At 38.2% G+C, this 25,240-nt stretch overlaps 1 protein-coding gene across 7 annotated transcripts in view; it reads right to left on the reverse strand.

Annotated features, from left to right (window-relative positions):
* The window catches only part of FBXL17 (F-box and leucine rich repeat protein 17), a 475,047-nt gene that overhangs the window by 142,558 nt on the left and 307,249 nt on the right, over positions 1-25,240 (reverse strand). For all 7 annotated transcript variants that reach the window (XM_007059572.4, XM_037903338.2, XM_037903339.2 and 4 more), the window contains exon 7: positions 7,081-7,157. In XM_007059572.4, coding sequence (XP_007059634.2) covers positions 7,081-7,157 — 77 coding nt within the window. The remainder of the gene's footprint in view (positions 1-7,080; positions 7,158-25,240) is intronic.

The raw sequence follows: 25,240 nt of genomic DNA on the forward strand, positions 1-25,240 counted from the left end.
GAATATTTAAATCCTTATTTAGTATCCTAATAATTTGTCTTATAATGTGGCATCATATTAATATGTATATAAAGATAAAACATTATGAAATAAGTTAACATTCATAAATTTTAATACTGAATGGCAGACAAGTTTTATATATCAAGAACTAGTTTTCACTAAGCATTTCAAAACAAACAAAAGAATCCCTAAATGAAGCTATTTTTTGGGTCTAAAAAGGACAGAGAAACATCAAACCAAAACACTTCATTTTTAGCATACAGAGTAAAACTGAATAACAGCTAAAATGATTTTGCTTTTTAAAACCAGACATATGTGTGTTTTTATAAAAGCCAAATAATTTTGGCTGTTTTTTCAATTATAATTATATATATATATATAGTCATGTCCTTGTAATAAATTTATTTGTATGTGATTTTATATATATGCATTCATACACACACAAATAAATTTATTACAAGATTGAGACTTTATGTGGCAAGTGTTAACATGGGGAAAAATTTTACAGCTGTGCTATATACTTGTGAGAAGTTTATAACAGAAGTGCTGACACACTCTTAACAGTAGCAGTGCAATCAGCAACAATATATTTCTTTTTTCTTTGCAGTTAACAACTCTTAGCATCTGCTGCCTATTTCAAATCCATCTTGGTTTCCTTTTTTTGTTTTTCTTTTTGTCTAATATAATTAAATGTTCCATATTAAAAAAAAAAAGTCCTGTGTGGCTGTACTGAGAACAGAAAATCTACTAAAAGAGGTTTTGGAGATTTGTTGGTGTCTAAACACAGACCTAGAGAGTCTGCTGCCGTCCACTACAGTAATGTTTTTAATCTCATCATTCTGTACTTCATTCCACCAAATTAAATTCCATGGTGGCAATGTGTCAGATAAACTAATGTTGCCTATGACCATATGTTACAGTTTAGAGAATTTTAATCGACTCCTAACTTTCAATATGAAGGCAAATCTTTCAGTGCCCTGTATTTAGTAATATTCTTCAAATAATAATCAATTAGCATTACATTTTCAATATTCAGGGTAGCAGCCGTGTTAGTCTGTATTCGCAAAAAGAAAAGGAGGACTTGTGGCACCTTAGAGACTAACAAATTTATTTGAGCATAAGCTTTCGTGAGCTACAGCTCACTTCATCGGATGCATTCAGTGGAAAATACAGTGGGGAGATTTATATACACAGAGAACATGAAACAATGGGTGTTACCCTGCACACTGTAACCAGAGTGATCACGTAAGGTGACCTACTACCAGCAGGAGAGCGAAGGGTGGGGGTGGGAACCTTTTGTAGTGATAATCAAGGTGGCCCATTTCCAGCAGTTGACAAGAATGTCTGAGGAACAGTGGGGGATGGGAGGGGGGATAAACATGGTGTGTATGGTAACACCCATTGTTTCATGTTCTCTATGTATATAAATCTCCCCACTGTATTTTCCACTGAATGCATCCGATGAAGTGAGCTGTAGCTCACAAAAGCTTATGCTCAAATAAATTGGTTAGTCTCTAAGGTGCCACAAGTACTCCTTTTCTTTTTGCGAATACAGACTAACACGGCTGCTACCCTGAAACCTGTCATTATGCAAGGCACTGAATTTAGCCGTATGGAGTGGAGATCTATCAACTTCATGAAAAAACTCGTACAGATACAGACAGACATCATCTTCCTTTCCAAATGCAAACAGATGGACATCATACCAAAAGGACTGAAGGTAAAAAATCCATTACAATCTACATACCACACAGACTATGCTGACAGATTGTGCCACACACTCTCAAAGAAACTGCGGAACCACCTGATCAACATCCTCTACAGCGAACACGGAAAGATTAAGAATGAGCTCTCAAAACTGGATACTCTCATAAAAAAACAACCTTCCACACAAACTTCCTTGTGGCTGGATTTTACAAAAACTAGACAAGCCATTTACAACACACACTTTGCTTCTCTACAAAAGAAAAAGGACACTGAACTATCTAAACTACTACATGCCACAAGGGGCCAGAACAGTGGTTCCCCCAACCCACCCAGCAATATTGTTAATGTATCCAACTATACCCTTAGCCCAGCAGAAGAATCTGTCCTATCTCAGGGCCTCTCCTTCTGCCCCTCCACCCCCACGAACATGATACAGTTCTGTGGTGACTTAGAATCCTATTTTCGACGTCTCCGACTCAAGCAATATTTCCAACACACCTCTGAACAATATACTAATCCTACCAAGACTACAAAAAGAAGGATTCTGGGTGGACTCCTCCTGAAGCTCAAAACAACAGACTGGACTTCTACACAGAGTGCTTCCACCGACGTGCACGGGCTGAAATTGTGGAAAAGCAGCATCACTTGCCCATAACCTCAGCCGTGCAGAACACAATGCCATCCACAGCCTCAGAAACAACTCTGACATCATAATCAAAAAGGCTGACAAAGGAGGTGCTGTCGTCATCATGAATAGGTCGGAATATGAACAAGAGGCTGCTAGGCAGCTCTCCAACACCACTTTCCACAAGCCATTACCCTCTGATCCCACTGAGGGTTACCAAAAGAAACTACAGCATTTGCTCAAGAAACTCCCTGAAAAAGCACAAGAACAAATCCGCACAGACACACCTCTGGAACCCTGACCTGGGGTATTCTATCTGCTACCCAAGATCCATAAATCTGGAAATCCTGGACGCCCCATCATCTCAGGCATTGGCACCCTGACAGCAGGACTGTCTGGCTATATAGACTCCCTCCTCAGGCCCTACACTACCAGCTATCTTCGAGACACCACTGACTTCCTGAGGAAACTACAATCCATCGGTCATCTTCCTGAAAACACCATCCTGGCCACTATGGATGTAGAAACCCTCTACACCAACATTCCACACAAAGATGGACTACAAGCCGTCAGGAACAGTATCCCTGATAATGTCATGGCAAACCTGGTGGCTGAACTTTGTGACTTTGTACTCACCCATAACTAGTTCACATTTGGGGACAATGTACACCTTCAAATCAGCGGCACTGCTATGGGTACCCTCATGGCTCCACAGTATGCCAACATTTTTATGGCTGACTTAGAACAACGCTTCCTCAGCTCTCGTCCCCTAATGCCCCTACTCTACTTGCACTACATTGATGACATCTTCATCATCTGGACCCATGGAAAAAAAGCCCTTGAGGAATTCCACCATGATTTCAACAATTTCCATCCCACCATCAACCTCAGCCTGGACCAGTCCACACAAGAGAGCCACTTCCTGGACACTAAGGTGCTCATAAGCGATGGTCACATAAACACCACCCTGTACCGGAAACCTACTGACCACTATTCCTACCTACATGCCTCCAGCTTTCACCCAGACCACACCACACGATCCATTGTCTACAGCCAAGCTCTACGATACAACCGCATTTGCTCCAACCCCTCAGACAGAGACAAACACCTACAAGATCTCTATCAAGCGTTCTTACAACTACAATACCCACCTGCTGAAGTGAAGAAACAGATTGACAGAGCCAGAAGAGTACCCAGAAGTCACCTACTACAGGACAGGCCCAACAAAGAAAATAACAGAACGCCACTAGCCATCACCTTCAGCCCCCAACTAAAACCTCTCCAACGCAACATCAAGGATCTACAACCTATCCTGAAGGACGACCCACCACTCTCACAGATCTTGGGAGACAGGCCAGTCCTTGCTTACAGACAGCCCTCCAGCCTGAAGCAAATACTCACCAGCAACCACACACCACACAACGGAACCACTAACCCAGGAACCTATCCTTGCAACAAAGCCCAATGCCAACTGTGTCCACATATCTATGCAGGGGACACCATCATAGGGCCTAATCACATCAGCCACACTATCAGAGGCTCGTTCACCTGCACATCTACCAATGTGATATATGCCATCATGTGCCAGCAATGCCCCTCTGCCATGTACATTGGCCAAACTGGACAGTCTCTACGTAAAAGAATGAATAGACAGAAATCAGACGTCAAGAATTATAACATTCAAAAACCAGTCGGAGAACACTTCAATCTCTTTGGTCACTCGATTACAGACCTAAAAGTGGCAATTCTTCAACAAAAAAACTTCAAAAACAGACTCCAACGAGAGACTGCTGAATTGGAATTAATTTGCAAACTGGATACAATTAACTTAGGCTTGAATAAAGACTGGGAGTGGATGGGTCATTACACAAAGTAAAACTATTTCCCCATGTTTATCCCCCCCCCCTCCCCCCCGCTGTTCCTCAGACTTTCTTGTCAACTGCTGGAAATGGCCCACCTTGATTATCACTACAAAAGGTGTTTTTTGTCTCCCCCCCCACCCCTCTCCTGCCGGTAATAGCTCACCTTAAGTGATCACTCTCATTACAGTGTATATGGTAACACTCATTGTTTCAAGTTCTCTGTGTATATAAATCTCCCCACTGTATTTTCCACTGAATGCATCCGATGAAGTGAGCTGTAGCTCACGAAAGCTTATGCTCAAATAAATTTGTTAGTCTCTAGGGTGCCACAAGTACTCCTTTTCCATTTTCAATATTGCTTCTTTTATTTTCTCACAACATCTTATTGTCAGAATCAAATCAGGACTATGAAAACTGCTAAATCTGACATTAGGTATTAGGTATTAGGTATGAGTCAACAATCACCATTAGCACTTATCTCTTTTTCTTGTCTGATGTCTCAAATTAAAGGTGTGCTTAAAACAGGTTGTTCTAATAACAATAATATTTTATTTAGCTATGGAATTTGCATTTTTGCTAACTGAACCTTGAGACAATTAGGCTCTTGAACCAGCAGTCACAATTCCACTAAGCTAATCACTAATGTATCAAGAAATGTGGGCTGGGAGTTTCAAAGGATATTAAGGGATTTATGCATCTGAATTCCAATGAACTTAAATGGAATATGGGTGCATAATTTCCTTGGTCTCTTTCTAAAAATCCTGGTTTTATCTTCAAAATTAGTTGGGAAAATAGAGTTGCTCAGGTGTCTTGCTAAATATGTATGGAAATCTGTACAGTCACAATTGGCAAATAGTCAAATTTTAAATATAAAAAGCAGGCATTAATTGTGTGTTGAATCTACCAAACAGACATGGACCAAGTGCATATGCTAATATCCTCAATAGACTACCAGGTAGATTAAGCAGTAATGGATGTTCACATACAGTCATTCCCTCCCAGAACTTTGGTCAGTGTAATATGATACTAAAAATTTGGCTAAGACATTACTGAGTCTACATTTTGTATGACACCTTTCCTGAAAATTTATAGAATAACATGCTTCCACTAAGAGAGAAGCATCTGCCATTTGGTGGGGCCTGAACAGTTATGCATGTGAAATCAACAGCATAATAAGACCATTGGGAAATTTCTTAAACCAGACCACAACAAACCATCCTACTAACCACTAGCAGATTTCTCCTACTTGCCAAATGTAGCAGGATGTGCTCAGGGGAAAGGGTTGGCTGGTTCTCTTTCCTCCCACGTCCTATTGTGGCGCTACAGTACAGAGTTCTGCTGGTGAGAGGCTCCATTCCCCCTAAGGACCTCTGGAGCTTTGCAAGGAGAGTGGCACCTTTCTTCCCCACTTAAGTAAGAGTTCCTGAGTTGTTCACAATGGCTAAGTGGTGCTTATGAGCACTGCTTCTCTACAGCATTCATCACTCATGATTTTTAACACAAAACACAACAAGAATGGAGCTGTCGGGGGGGCTGACATAACATTTATTTACTTAGTGGTGTTGAGGGCTATATGTTTGAGTGAACACTGATAATACACTAATTCAATAATAATGTTAAAAATTGTTCAGTGCCACAATTACTGTACTGAACAATTTACTAACACTATCACGAAGGTAATTAATTTATTAGTAGTATCAGCATGAGCATCTAGTATTAGTAGCACCTGCAAAAGTTGTTTGAAAAGTCCCAATGACTACAAGATCAAGAACACTGATGATGTGAAACGACTACAGAATCTTACAAATTAGTGATGGGCAAACCTTAAAATATTTGATGTAACAGTGCAGTTTGGATAATTATGGTATCTAACCAACCAAGCCTATGGAGATGCTCCCTATCCCCCCACCCATCCTCCCACCCAACGCTCTTCCCATGTCTCATCTATGCATAACCATTTCCTCTCACTTTCCATTCAAATCCAATACAATACATTCATCTGCCTTCCTTTCCCCACTACCTTGCTAGTCTGGTCATACTGCTTTTGAGGGAAACTACTGCTCCCTTGTCAGCCCCTTCAGCAGAAGAAGGCCCTTAGAGGGTGATGTGAGTTCACTGGGTTGGGATGAGGGACAGGATGCCATGAACTCTATAGGAATTCCTTCCTTCCAAGGAAGAAAGGTTTGAGGATACGGCATGGCTAGCGGATCTGCTACTACCTGAAGGGAGGGAGGGGTTTCAACCAGAGCAGAGGCTACTACAACCCCAAAACTTCAGCAGTAGCCATAAAGTGACTTCATTGTCATTTTGCATCCTGAGGAGGATTCTTTTCCCAAAACCCAGGGTCACTGTTTCCCCTGCACCAAGCCACTGTTCTCAGGCTAGGTGTGCAGTGGATGTGATTTACCTCTTAATGAACCATTGCATGACCCTGCCTCTTTTCTGGGCCAAAAATAATCTCTGTTTTCAACTCTCAGATCCCAGAACAGTGCAAGATTTGAAAGGAAGAACCAGTCTGAGTTCATTAAAAAGACTAGATATCTACTAGACCCTGCAAATTTCCATTTAAACTAAGGGCAAAGAAAAAAGGAAGAGCACGAGGCAAATTAATTTAAATTTGAGTGTTTATCGATCAACACTCAAACTCTCATCACAGAGATCAATCAAATTTTTTTAGTCAATTCTATATGAAGGATAAATCTGCAGCTCTCTGAAATCTAACAGAGTGCCTGTCCTGTAGCTTCTCCATTCTAAATCTTCTCTGTCTAGTGTCACAGCAACATTTTTACAAGCATCACAAGGTAAATTTCACTTTTTAAGTCTCCATGTAAAGTTTCAACAGATTAGTCTTGACAAAGGGTGAAAAACAATAGCCATTTTACATACCATAGTCGGTAATCTTACAGGATACCAAATACAGCTCTTTCAGGTTCTGTCCTTCTTTAGCAATGACCTCCACACATCTGGAATACACATAAAATAAGAGACACACTTGCAAGAATTCATTTCATACTAAATCAATAAGGACTCATCCACAACGGTAACACAAGGTAATTCTGAACGCATTATACAAAACTTTCTTCTTTTTGTGACCTTCCCTAGAACTCTTTCAATAGAATTTATTATAGCCACACCTTTTAAACTCAAATGCTAAAAAATGTATGAGTTCAATTAGACACATTTTTGACTACTAAGATTTCCATGTCCCAAAAAGAGAGGCCGAAGAAAGAGACAGAGCAAGGTAAGCTTAAAAGTATACATGGTCTGACTTGTGTGGACCCAAACTCAACAGCCTGGTGGGACTGTGACAACCGGTATAAAAAGACACACTAATGCAGTTTCAATATACAATATCACATAGAGGTTATTTGAAAAAAACAATGTTTTGATTTCTGTTGTAAAATTCAATGCAACTATCAGATACAAGATCTGCTTCATGCAATGTTTAAGCTTTGAGAGATTTTGCAGACAAAAAGTGTAAGCTACATTACAATAGCGACATAGAATATACCAGCCATTATAAATGTCAGGCTGAAATTCAGTTTTATGTTTCTACTGTGATTATTGCAGAGATCAGCATTCATCAGGTCATGAAATAGCATGTACCATTTGTGTTCCAATATATTGTTACAGAAGGCCTAATTTATGAAAATGGGGTTTGAATTTCTACATTTCTGTTTGGTTTGTCACAACTATATAATTGAACAGTTCTTTATCTGTGAATTCTCTCATTCTTTAACTTGTAAGTACAAAAAAAAGGGGGGAAATGAACTAAATATATTGTAAAATATGTGTTTATCCTTTATAATTTAATTATAACTGAATCTGGATTAATATCTCTATATATGTTATGTTTACAACTGTATTATTTACACAGTATCAATCGTGTACCATCAAATGTCTTTTTGTTCTGCTAATTTTAAAATGTATTCCTTGCTCATTAGACAAGCTGTGATAGCCTGCTGAGTGGGTAACTTTCTACATAGACACATTTTTAAAAGAGGATTTTTTGCAAGATAGATTGTAACAATTCCTTTAGAGCCAGAATGGGTCCTCTTTAATTTGCAGGTCATTGACCCAATAGACTGCTACAGCTCCCAAGTCAATCCAACTGCATTACTCAGGATAAAAATATTTGCTAACTTTAAAGTGAAAATATGTATGCTTGAATTCTTCATAATCTTTTGGGGAAAATACATTTATACCCTCAGGAACACACTCCACACAGCAGCAGTGGGAGCAGCAGTATATTCCCCAACCTGATTTTATTGTTGATGCTGACAATTTGATTTCTTAAATCAGAACAGCTGTTAGAATTTACAGTGATAACAGCATCACATACTTTCGGTGTTATCTGTCCCCTTCCCTCTCCTCACATCCTGAACCAAAACCTACTTTTTTAAAAAAACTTCCTGTGGAGGTCACTTTGACCTTGATTTCCCTCACCAAATTTATATCATCCATCAGGTCACATTTTTAATAATTTTTTAATTTTCCTTTCTAAAATTGGGTGAACTTAGTCTGTGGAAAGTTGTTAGAGTGGCAGTACTGAAGAGCGAAGTCCTCTTTTCAACCAGAGAGCAGACACAGCAAATGTAGAAAGACTGAAAACTTTCTTACCATTGCATCTCAACCTTGACTTTAAGTAAAAATTCTAGGGGACAGAGGATAATACAGTTTCCATGTCCATTCCAGTCCTTCTCTTCTCTACTGACACTGCCAACAAGGGCGCCTATTAGCATCAACTGTGATGGTGATTTTCACTCTGGGAACTGGACTGAGACCAACTCTTTTCACATTATCGATTACTTCAGTCTTCACGGCTGAGGATGTTAGGGAGATTCCCCAACCTGAGCCGTCTTTTGTAGGTGACAAATCTGAGGAATTATCACAGATTGAAACGTCACTAGAGGAGGTTTTGGAATTAATTGAGAAACTTAACAGTAACAAGTCACTGGGACCAGATGGCATTCACCCAAGAGTTCTGAAAGAACTCAAATGTGAAATTGCGGAACTATTAACTATGGTTTATAACCTGTCCTTTAAATCAGCTACTGTACCCAATGACTGGAAGATAACTAATGTAACACCAATATTTAAAAAGGGCTTTAGAGGTGATCCTGGCAATTACAGACCAGTAAGTCTAACGTCAGTACCAGGCAAATTAGTTGAAACAATAGTAAAGAATAAAATTGTCAGACACATAGAAGAGCATAAATTGTTGGGCAAAAGTCAACATGGTTTCTGTAAAGGGAAATCATTCTTACTAATCTATTAGAGTTCTTTGAGGGGGTCAACAAACGTGGACAAGGGGGATCCAGTGGACATAGTGTACTTAGATTTCCAGAAAGCCTTTGACAAGATCCTTCACCAAAGGCTCTTATGTAAATTAAATTGTCATGGGATAAGAGGAAAGATCCTTTCATGGATCGAGAACTGGTTAAAAGGCAGGGAACAAAGGGTAGGAATAAATGGTAAATTTTCAGAATGGAGAGGGGTAATTAGTGGTGTTCCCCAAGGGTCAGTCCTAGGACCAATCCTATTCAACTTATTCGTAAATGATCTGGAGAAAGGGGTAAACAGTGAGGTGGCAAAGTTTGCAGATGATACTCAACTGCTCAAGATAGGCTTCAGAGTAACAGCCGAGTTAGTCTGTATTCGCAAAAAGAAAAGGAGTACTTGTGGCACCTTAGAGACTAACCAATTTATTTGAGCATAAGCTTTCGTGAGCAACAGCTCACTTCATCGGATGCATACTGTGGAAAGTATAGAAGATCTTTTTATACACACAAAGCATGAAAAAATGGGTGTTTAGCACTACAAAAGGTTTTCTCTCCCCCCACCCCACTCTCCTGCTGGTAATAGCTTATCTAAAGAGATCACTCTCCTTACAATGTGTATGATAATCAAGTTGGGCCATTTCCAGCACAAATAACAGAACGCCACTAGCCGTCACCTTCAGCCCCCAACTAAAACCCCTCCAACGCATTATTAAGGATCTACAACCTATCCTGAAGGATGACCCAACACTCTCACAAATCTTGGGAGACAGGCCAGTCCTTGCCTACAGACAGCCCCCCAACCTGAAGCAAATACTCACCAGCAACCACATACCACACAACGGAACCACTAACCCAGGAACCTATCGTTGCAACAAAGCCCGTTGCCAACTGTGCCCACATATCTATTCAGGGGACACTATCACAGGGCCTAATAACATCAGCCACACTATCAGAGGCTCGTTCACCTGCACATCCACCAATGTGATATATGCCATCATGTGCCAGCAATGCCCCTCTGCCATGTACATTGGTCAAACTGTACAGTCTCTACATAAAAGAATAAATGGACACAAATCAGATGTCAAGAATTATAACATTCATAAACCAGTCGGAGAACACTTCAATCTCTCTGGTCATGCAATTACAGACATGAAAGTTGCGATATTACAACAAAAAAACTTCAAAACCAGACTCCAGCGAGAGACTGTTGAATTGGAATTCATTTGCAAATTGGATACAATTAACTTAGGCTTGAATAGAGACTGGGAGTGGCTAAGTCATTATGCAAGGTAACCTATTTCCCCTTGTTTTTTCCTACCCCCCCAGACGTTCTTGTTAAACCCTGGATTTGTGGTGGAAATGGCCCACCTTGATTATCATACACATTGTAAGGAGAGTGATCACGTTAGATAAGCTATTACCAGCAGGAGAGTGGGGTGGGGGGAGAGAAAACCTTTTGAAGTGGTAAACACCCATTTTTTCATGCTTTGTGTGTATAAAAAGATCTTCTATACTTTCCACAGTATGCATCCGATGAAGTGAGCTGTAGCTCACGAAAGCTTATGCTCAAATAAATTGGTTAGTCTCTAAAGTGCCACAAGTACTCCTTTTCTTTCTGCTCAAGATAGTTAAGACCAAAGCAGACTGTGAAGAACTTCAAAAAGATCTCACAAAACTAAGTGATTGGGCAACAAAATGGCAAATGAAATTTAATGTGGATAAATGTAAAGTAATGCACATTGGAAAAAATAATCCCAACTATACATACAATTTGATGGGGGCTAATTTAGCTACCACTAATCAGGAGAAAGATCTTGGAGTCATCGTGTATAATTCTTTGAAGATGTCCACGCTGCGTGCAGTGGCAGTCAAAAAAGCAAACAGGATGTGAGGAATCATTAAAAAATGGATAGAGAATAAGACGGAGAATATCTTATTGCCCTTATATAAATCCATGGTACGCCTGCATCTTGAATACTGCATACAGATGTAGTCCCCTCATCTCAAAAAAGATATACGGGCATTAGAAAAGGTTCAGAAAAGGGCAACTAAAATGATTAGGGGTTTGGAACAGGTCCCATATGAGGAGAGATTAAAGAGGCTAGGACTTTGCATCTTGGAAAAGAGGAGACTAAGGGGGGATATGATAGAGGTATATAAAATCAAGAGTGGTGTGGAGAAAGTGAATAAAGAAAAGTTATTTACTTGTTCCCATAATATAAGAACTAGGGGCCACCAAATGAAATTAATGGGCAGCAGCTTTAAAACAAATAAAAGGAATTCTTCTTCATACAGCGCACAGTCAACCTGTGGAACTCCTTGCCTGAGGAGGTTGTGAAGGCTAGGACTCTAACAGGGTTTAAAAGAGAACTGGATAAATTCATGGAGGTTAAGTCCATTAATGGCTATTAGCCAGGATGGGTAAGGAATGGTGTCCCTGGCCTCTGTTTGTCAGAGGGTGGAGATGGATGGCAGGAGAGAGATCACTTGATCATTACCTGTTAGGTTCACTCCGTCTGGGGCACCTGGTATTGGCCACTGTTGGTCTGACCCAGTATGGCCATTCTTATGTTCTAGAACTATGCAGGTTCATCAGGTTACTTTTATACAAATCAGAAACTATCTAGACAGTTAAACCCTCTTATTGTATAAAATTTATTAAATGCATTTACATTTTTGGAGGACCTCATTTTGGCAGAGGAATTTATTGCCTTTGTGAGGTGGCACAAAGTGATTATTTTTAAGACAAATAAATGTAAGACTTTATTTATATATTGTATTCCATGATAATACTGTTTTACTACACACATCCATAATCTGAAGAAAAAGAAAATTATCCTCCTACAAAATGAGACTAGATACATTTTAACAAGAACTACTTGCAGTCTACCATACATCTGCAAATTAGATAAATTAAAAGCTGAACAGCCCTTTTAATTAACAGGAACATTTTGATATGTTGTCTATTAATATTTATGAGGTAAGTCATGAGGCACAGAACTGAAGTTCCAATTCTAATTTGAAAATGTTTCTTACATACATTACACACTTTGGGCCAACTTCTAATCTTGGAAAAAATTATTTATATTATTGTGTCTAATGAGATGTATTCTATAAGGTTTAGAATTTTTTATAATTATGTCAGTGTTTACCAAGAGAAGGTTAACTGAGCAAGCACACAGCATTATAATTAATCCTGAACATTACTACCTGAAGAGAGTCAAACCAAAGAAACAACCTAGTTTTTCATTTTGTCGTCAATTATGAAACATTGCAAACACACCGTGTTCAGGGCCAGGTGAAGGCAATCCATTGCCCTAAATGGCTTCCCCTACCCATGTCATGGCCCCACACCTCTTAAGAATGGCATTAGGAGAGGTTTCTGGGGTTCAGGAGCACCCAAGTCTGGAGGCAATTTATGTTTCTCAGAACTGTTTTTCAGGTTTGCCGAAGACTGAGACAGATGCACTGCATTGATTTACACTCAGTTTATATTTTACAACTTTTCTCCATGAACATAAATACAAGATTGCATTATTTTTAATGAAAGCTTAAATTTTAACATAATCACATGAGTTCACTAACTAGGACGCAAGGGACTTGCATACACTGCCTATTCTTTAATTTTCCCAAATTGTGCTATTCTAATTGTGAGAGTTGAACCCCCATTGCATGGCTTGTGGAATCCTCTACAGTTTTCAGAGCAACTACACAGAATTTAAATTGAAAACACGGTTCAACTTTCTACAATCCGAGTAAATTTTTCACAATTTTCAGCTGATTGCACTACATTTGAATACATGAAACCCCTTGTCAAAATGTGTCCATTTTTCATTTTATGAAAACACTGAATCACCTGGGGCATCCAAATAAATGAATTGATCACATATTTCTTTGAAAGCATGCAATTTTTAATATAGCTAGAACAATGCTATAGAAATGCCTGTGTTCGCCTTCAGCTGCCTCTATGCTCCACCATTTAATTCTCACTTTTAGTTCCCTTCTGTAGCTCACCCGCATGTAAATTAATTTGTAGGGATATCAAAAACACTTTAGATTGCCTCCCCCACATACTAATCAACGTGTATAGGAAAGAACACATATTAAAACTATTTTTGTGAACATGTCCCTTACAATATGAAAGGGAGAGGGGAAAGTAGTTGTATATTCATTACCTTTATTAATCATTGTTAAAAATGAAATCAAAGAAAAAGGGTAAAAGCATCAAATGATATTAACCTTTTCTACAAAGCAAGGACCAAGTCATATTTAGTCTGTTTGCTATAATCCATCAAAAAATTACCCCAAATTGTAGCCATATCTGTCTTTTTAAGACATTAAGTTTATATTGTGGCTGATTTGCACCCATTTTCATAAAATGTTAGATTTTTAAATAATTATTATTTTGAACAATTCATTATTTAATGTCAATTTACCTACAGAAAGAGCAAATGTTTTTGCAGAAAGAAAGTTGGAAATAGGAGTGAGTCTTAGAATAACGATAAAAATAAATTTTGTTTTTCCCAGACTATGAAAATACACTTGACATGTACATATTCTTTTGAGCCCCTCAATTTTATAATCAAAACAATGAATTATTCCTAATCAAAGGGCTAAAGAAATTCAATTAGTAGAGCTTGCAGAATAAAAACAAGATACTCAGGAACTGAGCTCACTAAAAATATAATCTTCTGACTTGATTTGTGACTTTTCTAAAGGAGGAGAACTCTTTAGAACCATCTAACAAAGGAAAAATTCCAAAGAAGAGCGAACTATAAATAGTGTATTTTATGGGAGGGATGTAATTACTCATTCACTCAGTCTGAAGATGCCAAAGGAAAAGCCCTTGTGCCATCTTGCCAAGCCTTTTCCACATCCACCGTAAGTTTTATGAAGACTACTCTCTGACAGACTGATATGCAGTTAGTTTTTATCAAATTTGATAGTTGGTAGCCTGAACAAGCAAATGTACAGAGCCCAGGAAAAGGCAAATAGCACAAAATTATTTTACGGTACAAAACTAATTAAATAATATTTCACAGAGGAAGAACATAACTAATGTAAATATGAAGTGTTACAATACGAAATGTGTGCAACCAGAATCTATTCAGTACTGTGATGATGAATGGAGTTTCAAACTCCCATAGTTCAGTGGTGTTCTGAGGATGGCAGGATCAAAACTGCCTCTTACACCTATTAGTTAAAAATGTCTTCATATTTCTGAAAAGCATGACAACTTGACAAAAAACAACTGCAACATTGTTAAAATCTCAGCTTCCTAGGTTAGAAGGACCACTGTTGACAAACCCTGGAGATAGTGTGCAACAGTGCACCTCCATATTGTGCTGTTCCTTTGCTCAGCCCTTCTCAGTTCTACATACACAAGCAGGCAGAGTAATGAAATGTTAAAAAAAAATCATTCCTTTAGAGCGTCCGCAAGGGCAAGAGTCTCCAAAAACTGTTATCCTCCCAAGAACTGTGCTGACAAGTGGAGCAGAAAAACAGCATGATCTGGACACACACAGACCATACCAAAAATTGAGGCCTATTGGTTTTGACGGTACCCACATAAAAGTACACATAACATGGTTAAACACTTTATGTTTTTCTTATTTTGCTCATAGTTTGTACAAAATTTAATTAAAAGACTAAAAATAATGTTAAAAAATCACAAATTTAGAAAATGAACCATCGGCCATGACAAAATATTTTTTCTCTTTTCCGAGGCAACAAATCACTAAATCCTCTGACTTTAGTAAGTGGTAATGGTTAATAAATTAAACTGTGTAAGCTTCAAAACTATCAAAGGCATTCAAAGGGGTCTTGAAATATGAAAAATAATTGTCTATTCTACACTGATGCTTAGTTTTTCTGTTTTTGGTCTACTTCTCAAAAGCTTGGAACATGGCATTAGTGACAATTGAAAGGAACTAATGAGGAAATATGACTACAGTACTTGCAACAAAAGTGTTCCTGGGAGACCTTGTTACCGTTTGTGATGCACTTCAGGCCCAAGAGAAGCTAATTGGAACTGCCATACACTGGTTAGGAGATCTCACTTAAAAGGACTGAGTTTCAATCACCGTAGAGGTGTGAAAAGAAATCATACCATTAGAGACACATTAATACATGACTTGATGAGATTCAAAAAACATCAGAATGTGCATGCCAAGTCACTTTTGCATTTGATTAGCACAGATATCTTTGTGAGCAGAAAACCAAATGCCTGCTATCTTTTAAAACATAAGCAAGAACAGCACTGTAGTACATTGAGAAGAGAAGCAGATTTTGGAATGAATATGGAGCTCTAACGCACAAACTGGTGGAGACAGAACACTTTTGTGAAAGAGATGCATCAGGGTTCTCAGAAAGGATGGCTTTGCAAGTAAGATAGAGGTAGAGAGGAGAGGCTGCAGATAGGATAAGCATAAAATGAATGGGAAAAGGGATTAAATCAGTACTCAGTAATCAGTAAATCAGAATAATTTAAAAACTCAAAAAGAGGCAAATAATGCAGTTGTAGCTCAGAAAAATCTCCCATCCAGGCAAAGGGATCGGATATAGGATACTAAGGAACCGATAAACTCCTAGGAAATTTGTACTCAGGTTCAGAGGAACAGTGGGAGAAGTAACAAAATGAAAGTAGCGTTGTATTATCCAGCATCTATAAAAACTATAATAAAATCAAATGAATCTTTCCAAAACACCATGTAAAGAAAATCTATGACTCTTTATTTAAAAATGTGTGTGTATATTTGGACACAGGACAGCCTGTTATTGCTTATTTTGTATTTAAGGTATGTATAAATTTGTCCCTTTCTATATATTTGTTTGTGAATGCTCTATACCAATGAGAAACTGGCTTTTCACTTCTCTTTTCACTATCATAGGACACAATTAAATAATCTGCTGAATTAAATTTCAGTAGAAAATATATGCTTGTAAATTACTTTTCAATTGAGCATTAGAGATGTTCTATAGCAACAGACATTAATTGCAAGCAAGAGAAAGCAGACTAAGACTTGCAATTAAAAGCATTAAATAGTGTGTGCAACGCACGTTTTGAGCAGACTATGGTGTAGTCAGGGACTGATCTGCAAAATGTCACTACTTCCACGAGTTAACAACAGTTATCGTAGGGCAGTCATTAAATTCTCACTAGCAAAGTTGTATTCTCTAGAAAGCCAATGTCATTAGAAAATCATTTTTACCAAGAAGCTTTGCTCCTTAAAACAGCGGAAATTAATAAATATTTTGTCATGCTAGAAGACACAAAAAGTGGACAGATATTTATTTTCAGATTTCTAGTAGTTTTTAAAATTAAATGTCTTTAGAATTTTTGCTACCCTAATGGTGTGGAACACTAGCAATTGATTTGTATTAATTTGGGGGACTGAAAAACAGAAAAGAAGGGGAGAATCAGCTAATTGTCTCATTCTCCTTGCAGGCCTACACATTAATAGTACTGGAGGTGGCTTTTGATGCACCAGGCTCCTCACTTGACTGGAAGTATTAGGTGCTGTTACAACAGATTTACAGAATAACAGCAACTGTGGAAAATAATAAAGATTTAGGACTTGTTTGGACGAACCTTGAGGGAAAAGTCCACTACTAGGGATGCTAGAGACTGCAAGACAATTAAATGTTACATTTTATCCATTTTCTATAAGCTTTTGAAACATGGATGACAGATGAAGAGAGGCCATCAACCTTTTTAATAGCAAGAACTTCAAGTGTAACATCTTAAATTCATAGGGCCAATATTTCCACTGAATAAACAAGAGCAATCAATTCCACTGACTACAATAGAGTTGGAAAATTTTTGCCAGCAGTGATTTTTGTCTATATTGAACAAATAAATAATGCCTTCCTTTTTAAACATTTTAGTTGTGCTATTGTATATTATTAGGTTAAACGACAAAGAAGCAATATGAGGCTAGGTTGGAGCTAGCCCTGTATGGACATACAGAAGAGGGAAGAGAGGAAGAGAGTGTTATGGGCCTCTCTTTCTACCCAGGGTACGTGATAGCCAACATCTCAGTCCTTACATTCCCAAAGTACAAGCATCAGGAGAGTCTCTAGAGTCACCAGTGCTAGAATTACCAAAGGGGCCAGAGTGGGACAGGGCATGGCATGGCTCTTCATGCTACGCCAACCTGCATAGCTCAGCCACTGTAGATAGAATGCACATTGCACACTTGGCTGCCCCTTAATCATTCATCAAGGTATTATGTCTCCATGTATGCTAGATGGCCTGATTGTCCTCTCACACTGATGTAAACCAAGAAGTAAATAAGAGTATGCTAGTGTAATGGTGTAAGCGACATGGAAATCAGGCCCTCAGGAACTGCTGCCAGGATGGTGCACTTCCCCACGCACATTCACAGACTATGTTTTAAAAAACCCAATAAAACACTTAATTATTATGCCCTCTAAAGGATTTTGAAAAGGAAAACAGGTTATTTTGCTCAAAGAGCCCCTCCTCCACCACGTCCCATCCACTTTTTCTGTATGCCTGTTAATAACTGATTTAAACAAGATCTCCTTTTAAGTACAAGATTGCTCTTTAGTAACTCAGATTTATGTTACTTAAGGTCAGAACTAAGTGCTCTTTAGTGCTTTCTTGAGAAACCTGCATATTATTTGCCTTTTGGTCAATTTTATTTATGATTCAGATGGATGACACTGTGTTACAGTTGTCACCACCACAACCTGTATAAATGCCTTTGCAAATAATTCACACATTATGGCATTCCCCATGCATGACTATAAGGAAAACGATGGTAATATTACCTATTTGAAACAGCAAAACTGTAAAAATTTCAGTGGTGAGCACTGTATAGGGATTAGAGTAGGGACTTGGGAGTCAGGATATCTGGATTGTATTTCTAGCTTTGCAAGCAACTGTGAATTTGGGTAAAACACTTCACCTCCCTGTGGCTTGATTTAATTTGTAAAATGGGAATTATACAGAGAGGTGCTGTGAGGATAATGCATACTGAAAAGGGCTTTGAGATCTTTAGATGAAAGGCACTTTATAATTGCCAAGTATAATTATTTGATCTCATACATGGAGAAAGATTCAGGGACCCCTTAACCATTGGTGCAGGAGCTACTACGGGTGCAAAAGAGATTCACTCCTGAGAATGCTGGACAGAACTCTCCCCTAATAAAGGTAGGGAAAGGCAGCTTTAAACTCTGGCCAGGCACAGCACCTCTGCTAGCAAGGTTGGTCCCACTTCCTTCTGCCTGTTACAGATTATTAGAGATACAAGGTGTGTGAGGTAATATCTTTTATTGGACCAACTTCTGTTGGTGAGAGAGACCAGGTTTCAAGAAAGAGCTCTGTGTGGCTCGAAAGCTTGTCTCTCTCACCAACACAAGTTGGGTCAATAAAAAGTATCACCCCATCCACCTTGTCTCTCTAATATCCTGGGACCAGCATGGCTACAACAACTCTGCATTTTAAGGATTATGATAGTTTACTTCAGAGTTAAAGAGGCCTTCATATATAATGATAATTTAGACTCAATGATGATGGGTTTTTATTTGTTTGTTAAATGCTTTTGTGTCATCTTGTTTCTGGCATATTAGTAAACAGAGTACTCAAAACCAGCTGTTCTCTACAGCAAGAAAATAGTCTTGTTTAATGTGCGGAAGCCCTTCTACATAAAGGGCACTGCATTATACCTGAACCTTTTGAAAATGCTTTTCTAAAACACATATCCTTCTAGAAGAGTTGGGTGCATTTTTTTAATGAAATAGGAAAGAACAGAAACTTTCACTCAACACTTAACACTTTGAAGTTTTAAGAAAACTAACCAAAATGTTCAGTGTTCATACAGCTCAGGTCTCAGCAAGGACATGTATCTAAGTACCAGAGTACCATCCCAAGTGCTACTTCTGGCCACACTGAACACTTTCATAGGTTCACACATTTTAGGGCCAGAAGGGACCATCTGACCTTCTGCATAACACAGGCCATAGGATTTCCCTGTATTAACTTCTGCTTCAATTCCAATATCTGTGCTTGAACTAAAGGATCTCTTTTAGAAAAACATCCATTCATGATTTTAAAATTTCCTGTGATGCAGAATCCACCAAAGCCCTTGGTAAGTTGTTCCAATGGTCATTACCCTCACTGTTAAAAAATATGCACATTATTTCTAGGCTGAGTTTCACAAGAAACCCTGTTCTCACAGATTCACAGCTCAATTTCCAGACCAAAGCAGTTAGAATAAATTTGGTGAAGCTTTTGAAGTTAAGCAACTAAAATTTTAAATCCTTATCTTAACTAATTCTATTGAGGTTCACCCATCAATACCTTTTGGTTGGTCTCTATTCTAAAATCATTACCATAATTGGGCCAATTACTGTTACTGATTGTGCCTCACAAAAATGGAACCCAAACCCCCAGAATTTTATTAATTTTAACCCTTTTGGAAATAAATAGTGCAGAACATAGTAGTCAATGTGGTGTAGTGGACTGAAAACAAAACTCGGAGTCAAGAACTCCTGAGCTCTAATTCAGGTATTGACAATGACTCCCTGTGTGACTTTGGGCATATTACAAAATATCTGCATCTCAGTTCCCCCTTTTGTAAATGGAAGTAAATAATATTTCTCTAATTTACAGTGGTGTTTTGAAGATTTTTTATTTAATGTTTGTTCAGTAAGTTCTTTGAAATTATAAAAGCACTACTTAAGTGCTAAGTTTCAGAGTAGTAGCCGTGTTAGTCTGTATCCGATGTATTCATGCATCCAATGAAGTGAGCTGTAGCTCACGAAAGCTTATGCTCTAATAAATTTGTTAGTCTCTAAGGTGTCACAAGTACTCCTTTTCTTTTTACTTAAGTGCTAAGTATTTCAGTCCTATTGCCAGAAGTCATTAAAATCTATATAGCATGTGTCTGTAACTCTCTCTCTCTCCCTCTCTCTATATAGCTACTGCTTCTTACAAGTTCCTGCTTAAACACAATGGTTATAGGTAAAAAAATAAGAACCAAGATAACTAAATAGAGTGGAATCACTACTCTCCTCAAATGAACTCATACAAAAACACAATAAAAGACAAAAACACCCTAGCACCTATGGGCAAACACTTCTCGCAAAATGATCACTCGTATCTGACTTTTCAGCCTTCATCGTCAATGAAAACCTGCACAACACCTTCAAAAGACGAGCATTTTAAAATCATAACTTTGATAGACCCAATAAATTATAGACTCAATAAAGACACAGGATTTATGCTCATTACAACAACGTGTAACCAACTAACCATCCTTTTCTTACAGCTGCAGAGGTGTTAACAGTCTACTTCACCTTTAATGATCTCTTGCAACTAGTGTTAACTTCTTATGCTAAACACTCTGTTCCACTTGTATTTAGCTGTGACACTGAATACCTTTCCCCAATCTCAAGGCTATGTCTACACTACAGTGTACGTTGGCAAAACTTATGTCACTCAAAGGTGTGTATATTCCAACCCCCTCGTGAGCACAGGGAGAGCTTCTCCCGCTGACACAGAGCATCTTCACCAGATGTGCTACAGCTGCGCCGCTGCACTACAGTATGTATAGATATGGCCTCAGCCTCTACAAAGGGACTTTTGATTTGTGAACACTAAGTCAAATGGCATTTCACTAGTGTAAAATTTGTGCAAGTGAAACTCTAAAGCACCTAGTACAGGCTAATGCTCCATCATTATTTGCAAGACACTGACTTATTCAACAGAGTAATAAGACAGGTAAAATGCTAGCAAGGCTTACAAAACTTCCTTGGCAGAACTCTTATGTCATGCAATACTAACAAAGACATGGGAAATTTTCAGTATACAAATCTTATCTGAAGTTCAATACCCCACACCTAAAACTGATATAAAATTTCTGTATAATCTTAAGCCTCTCAATTGGACTGAAATATTACTATAAATCTTGATGGGGTATACCACAGTTCTAAGATGTTTCACTCACTTTAAATCTAGAAATGATGCAGAGACAGACGGCTGTGACTCTTATAAAACGTTTAAAGGCAAGATTTCAGGACCTATTTTTGAAACGATTAGGAATTCCCTTCAACAAGGTTGCCTATCTAGCACTCCTATCACTGGTACATTACTTGAGAAAAATGCCTGATGACGCTGTCACTGCTTATAGGAAATAAAATTACATCTGTAATTCAGAGGTGATGCTAGCAAAATATTTTCTTCTGGACTGGGAAGGGAGAGTTTCCTTCTTTATATTATAATCTTAGTACACTGCCAATTGTGTTTTGCAAATACATATTTTAAATATTGCTTAGTATTTAAACGTCTGCTTTTTCCAAAGTCCTAAAATGAATAACAAAATCTTGTTGGGAAATAATCTAACTAGACAGAAAACCAAAGGATAAGGTTTTTTAAAGCTATATTTAGGTAGTGTGACTAATTTGCCCCAGTTGGAAACTTTATCCTTGAGTAGTTGTAATAAGATACAGAAAAACACAGGTTGCATCCCTGAATCAAAATAATTCCCATATACAAAATGTAAAAGTATAATTAGGCAGGCCAAAAAAGATTTTGAAGAGCAATTAGTCAAAGATTATAAAAGTAACAGCAAACATTTTTTTAAGTACATCAGAAGCAGGAAGTCTGCTAAACAATCAATGGGGCCACTAGATGATTGAGGTGCTAAAGGAGCACTCAAGGAAGATAAGCCCTTTGCTGAGAAACTAAATGAATTCTTTGTATCAGTCTTCACTGCAGAGGAAGTGAGAGAGATCCTCACACCTGAAACATTCTTTTTAGGAGACAAATCTGAGGAACTTCCAGATTGAGGTGTCATTAGAGGAGGGTTTGGAACAAACGGATAAATTAAACAGTAATAAGTCACTAGGACCAGATGGTATTCACCCAAGAATTCTGAAGGAACTCAAATACAAAATTGCAGAATTACTAACTGTGCTATGTAACCTATCATTTAAATCAGCTTCTATAGCAGATGACTGGAGAATAGCTAATGAGATACCAATTAGTAAAAAAGTCTCCAGAGGCAATCCCGGCAATTACAGGCCAATAACTTCAGTACCAGGCAAACTGGTTGAAAATATAGTAAAGAACAGACCTATCAGACCCATAGATTAACACAATATGTTGGGAAAGAGTCAACATGGCTTTTGTTAAGGGAAATTATGCCTCACCTATCTACTAGAATTCTTTTAGGGGCAACAAACGTGGACAAGGGTGATCTACTAGTGGATATAGGATACTTGGATTTTCAGAGAGCCTTTGACAAAGTCCCTCACCAAAGGCTCTTAAGCAAAGTAAGCTGTCATGGGACATGAGGGAAGGTGCTCCCATAGATCAATTAATGATTAAAAGATGGGAAATAAAGGATAGGAATAAATGGTCAGTTTTCAAAATGGAGAGAGGTAAATAGTAGTGTTCCTTGTGGGGTCTGTACTGGGACCAGGGCTATTCAACATATTCATAAATGATCTGGAAAAATGGGTAAATAGTGAGGTGGTAAAATTTGCAGAGGACACAAAACTACTCAAGATGATTAAGTCCAAAGCAGACTGCAAAGAATTACAAAGGGAGCTCACAAAACTAGGTGACCAGGCAACAAAATGGCAGATGAAATTCAGTGTTGATAAATGCAACATAATGCACAATGGAAAACATACTCCCCAACGATACATACAAAATGATGAGGTCTAAATTAGCTGTTACCATTCAAGAAAGAGATCTTGGAGTCATTGTGAAGAGTTCTTGGAAAACATCCACTCAATGTACAGTGGCAGTCAAAAAAGCTAACAGAATGTTGGGAATCATTAGCAAAGGGATAGATAAGAAGACATAAATCCATGCCTTTACATAAATCCATGGTATACCCACATCTTGAATACTGCATGCAAATCTGGTTGCCCCAACTAAAAAAAGATATATTGGAATTGGAAAAGCTACAGAAAAGAGCAACAAAAATTATTAGGGATATGGAACAGCTTCCATACAAGGAGAGATTAATAGGACTGGGACATTTCAGCTTGGAAAAGAGAGAGCTAAGGGGGGATATGATAGAGGTCTATAAAATCATGATTGGTATGGAGAAAGTAAATAAGGAAGTGTTATATACTCCTTCACTTAACACAAGAACTAGGGGTTACCCAATGAAATTAATAGGCAGCAGGTTTAAAACAAATGAAAGGAAATACTTCTTTACACAAAGCACAGTCAACCTGTGGACCTCTTTGCCAGGAGATGTTGTGAAGGTCAAAATTACAACAGAGTTAAAAAAAGGACTGGATGACTTTCTGGAGGATAGCCCCATCAATGGCTATTAGCCATGATGTGCAGGGATGCATACTCTGAGTATCCCTAGCCTCTATTTGACAGAAACTGGGAGTGGACGACAGGGGATGGATCACTGATGATTAGTTCTGTTCATTCCTTCTGAAGCCTCTGGCATTGGCCACTGTTGGAAGACAGGATACTGAGCTAGATGGACCATTCTTATCTAAATCAGTTAAAATCTATGTGCTAGATAGGCAAACAAAGTCTTGTGGATTCCACTTCTGCTCATTGGCAGGTAGACAATTTCAGTCAAGGACCCTGAGATTAAACACTGCCTATTTTGAGGGAATGTCAGCTTCCAAAGAATTATTAATAAAGCAGTCTAAGTAACTAAAATGGCAAACCCATCCATCCTCACTTTTCCTGTGGTAAAATGGTTTTGTTGGAGTCAAAGCAAGCTACACTTTTTATTTTGATCACAATTTATTAACATATGAATTGTCCTTCCTAACCTTTTTATTAAATTAAGAAATATTACAGTTGATGCAAGCTTTCCAAAGGTAAGGACTGTATTATTGGCCTTAGCTTAGAAATCTGATAGTCACTAAAATCAGGTAGCCTTGGTTTGATTTCCCACTCAATCTGTATATAAGCAGTTTAGGCACACTTCTTTACTCACCAGGGAAGATGGTGGAAAACGAATGTAGCTAGTGTGAATGCTTAGGGTTAGAAGGTTAGAGGGGTTAGGGTTAGCTTAGGGTTAGGTTAGAATGCTTAGGGTTAGCTTGTTAGAAACAGTGTGTGGGGGGAGGGAGGGGAGAGGAGGAATTACACAGTTTCCACATGTACAAAGTTGTGAAATCAGAGAAGAAATAAGCACCAAGAAAACAAAAACGTATGCTTACTTTTCCCCCCAGATGGTTAAACAACTCTGCTGATGTCTGGTAGTCAGTAGGCGCAAACAATACTCCCAAGCTTCAATATGCTGCTTTATATTATTCAAAATCTAATTCAGAGTGGTTACTATTTACCTAGGCTATACCTAGGAAATATTGATTGGGATATTTGAGAAATATTAGTCTCTCTCTAACTCCTAATGAAATTACTAGTTTATGCTGTTTAATTTGAAGCCCAAAACAGTTTGTTGATTATTTGCAGGACAGGTAGACAACCTTGTTGCTCAAAGATAGGGAAAACAGAACTCATTCTGGATGCATAAGTAACCTCATTCTATTAAATTATAAATTCAAATTATTTTGCAGATAAGATCACTCAGATTCATAGGTTTCAGAGTAACAGCCGTGTTAGTCTGTATTTTCAAAAAGAAAAGGAGTACTTGTGGCACCTTAGAGACTAACCAATTTATTTGAGCATAAGCTTTCATGAGCTACAGCTCACTTCATCGGATGCTCAAATAAACTGGTTAGTCACTAAGGTGCTACAAGTAGTCAGATTCATACTGATCTATCTGTCTCCATGGTAGCAGAATCATGTC

The sequence above is a fragment of the Chelonia mydas genome, chromosome 5, assembly GCF_015237465.2.
Source record: "Chelonia mydas isolate rCheMyd1 chromosome 5, rCheMyd1.pri.v2, whole genome shotgun sequence".
In the NCBI taxonomy this organism is placed as follows: Eukaryota; Metazoa; Chordata; order Testudines; family Cheloniidae; genus Chelonia; species Chelonia mydas.